General features: G+C 40.0%; 1 protein-coding gene across 1 annotated transcript; it reads left to right on the forward strand.

Annotated features, from left to right (window-relative positions):
- Positions 1-1,443: 1,443 nt before the first annotated feature.
- Positions 1,444-4,053, forward strand: LOC120092905 (uncharacterized). The gene has a single exon (XM_090307897.1). It carries the CDS (start codon positions 1,512-1,514, stop codon positions 3,645-3,647), a length of 2,136 nt encoding a protein of 711 aa, XP_090164023.1. The 5' UTR covers positions 1,444-1,511; the 3' UTR covers positions 3,648-4,053.
- The last annotated feature ends 362 nt before the right edge of the window (positions 4,054-4,415 follow it).

Genomic DNA, 4,415 nt, shown 5'->3' on the forward strand with positions numbered 1-4,415 from the left:
TTTCTAATTTTATTGTTTTCTTTTAATTTCCCTATTATTTTTTTTTTATTCATATGGTAGTAATAGGAGATTTTTTCCAACACTCTTTTCCTTTATTTCCCATTTGGAGGGGAAAAAATGGTGGCCATTAAAGAGGAAGGAGAAGGGAGATGAGTAAAGGGTAGAGAAAGAAGGAAGGGAGGGAAACATGTTAAAAAGAAAAAGCAAAAGGTTTATTATTATTTAAAAAAGTGATAAAATATATTTTGTTTTAAAAATTCAAAATTTATGGTTTTTAACAATATAATAATACATAGGGTTGGCAAAATTCTCCGTGGGGTCAGGTCCTCGTGGGCCCCGCCCCGTGGGTTTGATCGGGGATGGGTCAAACCCGGGAATTTTTTCAGGGCCCCGTCCGGGGACGGAAATGGTATCCCTGCCTTGACCCCGACCCCGACCCCGATTTTATATAGTTTTATTTTTAATCTTTTATAAATATATATTTATAATATATAAAATAACATATGTATGTTTATATAGTGTTGTAAGTCCAATATTGAATATATAAATTCTAAATTTAAGCCCAAAAGTCAAGCCCAAACTTAAAAAATTAAAAGAAAAAAATAAGAAATCCCACATGATCTAATAAGGGATTCCCACGAGAAATTATAGGGAAATCCGATCCCCACAGGGAATCCCCGCCCCCGAGATTCCCGTAACGTCAGAGTCTCTATGCGAATCTCTTCCCGACTAGGCCGAATCGGGTCAAAGTGGCTTTGTTACCTATTCCGTTAGGAACCGCTGATTTTTTGGTTCAACTGTATATCTCCTTGTTTTCTGTGATCTCTTTTTTAGGCGAAGCTGTGCTAATGGTGGTCAAGGAGAAGGTGCTAGTTTATTTAGCAATACGGGATGCCGTCCCCGCCTTCAAATGGCGGGGGCGGGGGAGGGGATGGGGAATTTCTCCCACGGGGTCGGGGATGGGGGACCCTCTCCCGTCTCGCCCCGGCTTCGTTGTCAATCCTAATAATACATTCCATTATATAATTAAAGAGTAAAAGGACCTACTAAACTCAAGACTAAATTTCGATTTTAAAATTAAAACTCAAATGCAACCAAACTTAACATGTAAATTTAATTGATCTTTATGATTTAGAAAAAAAAAAAATTAAAATTTAGTCCGTAGAATTTTAAAAATTAGAATTGAGTGGTTTGATAAAACTGACTCGATAAAGTCCTTATAAATTAGAAATTATTTATAAAATTTTATCAAAAATAGAAATTAAATTCTGAAGACTAAATTATATATATATATATATATATTTTCAAACTATATGTATCAAATTCGCAATTTAATCCATTATTATATGAATATAAATTATTGACTACAAATTTTATATTATTTTATCTTTTTAAAAGAATTAAATTTATAAAGTGAAATTAATTAAGAGTTAAAGCGGAACCAATATATATGAACGTATAAAGACAACCAAAACCAACTAACAAGGAACTCAGAGCTTTCTCCTCCAACGATGGCTTCCCCTTCTCCGATCCTCGATCCTCAAACGTCAACCCCAATCCCAACAATTCCTCAGATGATCGAAACCCTTTCAGATTTGCACAAAGAGCTCTCCACAGCCCTCGAAAAACGTTCCGCTACACCCACTCAAGCTGCCGGCGATAAGATAGTTCCGGCCGTCGTCGAGCCCCCTGCTCCGACACAAACCCCTGAAGAACAGCAAGGTAAGAAAGAAACAGAGCAAGTACCGGAATTTAATGGCAGCAACGAGACCCATAAAGACCCCAAAGTTGAGATATTGCTGAACAACATCCAGCTTTTGATGGAGGCGTTGAAGACGATGATAAATAATCGCGATAAGAAGCTTAATGTGCCGATACAGAGCATAAAAGCCAATCTCGATACGGTTATCAAAATGGTCAAAGAAGCCCCTGCTGGTTCTCCACTGACCCAGAAAATCGGAGAGGAGTATCTCGACGCCATAAACAAAGATATGAGGACGTTGAAGTTCCAGATTCCTTCGTATCGTAGGTTGTCCTTGGCCAAAACCACCGCCCATTTTGGTGACAGGGGAAGTAATACGCGGAAGCCGGATGAGTTCTTCAGGTTGCCTAACTTGTATGGCGTTGACGTGTTCGACGAAAGTCCCGCTTTCAAAGAAATTCAGACATTTTACAATGGTTTTGATGATCTCCTTAAGAAATGTTTTTTGTATTTTGCTGTGTTTCCTGAAAATGTAGTGTTAAAGAAGCGGTTTCTTACCTATTGGTGGATTGGAGAAGACTTATTAGACGCTTCAGGCACTGGAGATTCAAGTCCAGAGAATAAGGCTGGTATGATTCTCCAGAAATTTGCAGATAAGGGTTTGATTGTGCCGGTGAAGGAAGAACAGAAGAAGGTCAAAAAGAAATTTAGAATGCCCCCTCTTGTGCGTTCTGCTGCCATTAAACTGGCCACTGCAGAGAGATTTTTGAAGTATGATTCTGGGGACAACCCAACTTGTGAATCATCCAGCTGTGATAGAATTTTTCTGGTGAAGGGGGGAGGCTTTCATCCGCCGGAAGCGCCGACGAAGAATCAGAAGTTAGAAGAAAAGATGGGAACAATCTTCAATGTTAGTCAACCTTTCCCCGATTCTGCATTGGAGTGGTTGGCCAAGCAGGGGGTTATAGACATAAGAACTACCAAAGTTGTGGAGTGGTTGCTAAAGCTGAGAAACCTCAAAGTTCTTTACTTGGGGAGGTGGCAAAGTGAAGTTGATGATGAGGAGCATGTGGTTGAGGTTGAAAGCCTTGAGTTCTTAGAAGGTTTGAAGAAAATGAAAAAACTGAGGCTTTTGAGCCTTCAGGGGATCTTTTGGATCAATGAGCTTCCAAATTCCATAAATAGGCTTTGTGATCTCAGGGTTTTAGACTTGAAATGTTGTTACAATCTGGAGAAACTTCCTGGAGGCATTGGATCTCTCAAGAGCCTTACACATTTGGATGTCACTGGCTGTTATATGCTAAATGGAATGCCAAAGAGCATATCTAGACTCACTCAACTGAGAGTCTTGAAGGGGTTTATTACAGGCAAGTCAAGTCTTAATTATTTAAAAGGCTTAAAGAAACTGAGAAAGTTGAGCATCAACACAAGCAGCCATGATTTTCCTAACGATAATGATCTACGTGTTCTTCGAGATCTTGGGGAGCATGGTGAGCTACAAAATCTCGCAATTGTGTGGGTGGCCCAAGAGGTGAAGTCGAATCAACAACCTCCCGAGACTGCAAGAGGAATGTTTGTACAAAATTTCTCCAAGCAATTTAGCAAAGTAACCGTACCACCCAATGATGAGACCTTAGAACTGCCAAAGAAGTTAGAGAAGCTGGAGCTCGAATGTCTACGGGTGGAAGAGCTACCCAACTGGCTAAATCCTGATAACTTGAAAACCTTAAAGAAGCTCTACATTAGAGGGGGGAGCCTAAAAAAGCTCGGCGACAAAAAGTGGGAGGCGGCAGAGGTTGTTCGTTTAAAATACATGACGGAATTACAGATTGACTGGAGAGAACTTCAAAACTCTTTTCCAAAGTTGAGTTACTTGCAGAAAGTTAAATGTCCAAGAGTCACTTTCTGCCCCTGTGATGCCAATGGAGTTTGGATAAAGCCCTGACAGTAGTGATCAAAACAATGGTGGGACAGGGAAGCAGCAACCTAGAAGTGTAGCTGCTTATGGTGATATTCTTGGCTGTCTTATGATAGAGGTTACATCTTCATCTTTTATCTGTTAAGTTTCATCTTGTTGCAAAATGTATAGTTCTTTTTGAATTTGTATTCATTTCCTTTATGTTTGGTGAATATTTTCTCGTGAGTTGGGATTTAATCCTCTTTTGGCGAGTTGATTTGGTTGAAAATAGGGTTATTAACCTAGGGGCGTTTATGTAATTATGTAGACCCCTAGGGTTTCCTATTGTCTATTTATACAGTGTATCCATGTGTATTCAGTGTATCAGTTTTAAAAATAATAAGAAAAGTCTCTAAATCGTGGTTTTTCTTCCTATACTAGGGTTTCCACGTAACTGTGTTATTCTCTTCTCTACGCTTTTATTTTTAACATGGTATCAGAGCGAGGCGACGAAACCTTAGCCGCTATGGAAGAGAATCAAGCACAGTCATCTTCTACAGATGGAACTTCGAGTTTTGACATGAAGACGACAATTCAAGCGGCTGTAAAAGAATGTTTTCAAGCAGCCTTACCGAAGTTGCTTTCAGTTGTTCAACAACAGTCGATGGAGAGTCGTCATCCATAGGCGCCACCGCGTCAGATAGACAAACAGACCGCAAGCAGATCGATCCAACTGATCCAGGTGATAGGGTGTCGTTCGTGCCATCGGAGTCCGTCGTGCTTCCTCAAACGTCTTTTCTGGTTGGGGTCGTGCCG

Source organism: Benincasa hispida, chromosome 12 (genome assembly GCF_027475165.1).
Source record: "Benincasa hispida cultivar pf3 chromosome 12, pf3_genome.v1.1, whole genome shotgun sequence".
In the NCBI taxonomy this organism is placed as follows: Eukaryota; Viridiplantae; Streptophyta; class Magnoliopsida; order Cucurbitales; family Cucurbitaceae; genus Benincasa; species Benincasa hispida.

Bases quoted from the DNA above. Each gene is read 5' to 3' on its own strand.
- LOC120092905 (XM_090307897.1), top strand. From the start codon at position 1,512: ATGGCTTCCCCTTCTCCGATCCTCGATCCTCAAACGTCAACCCCAATC.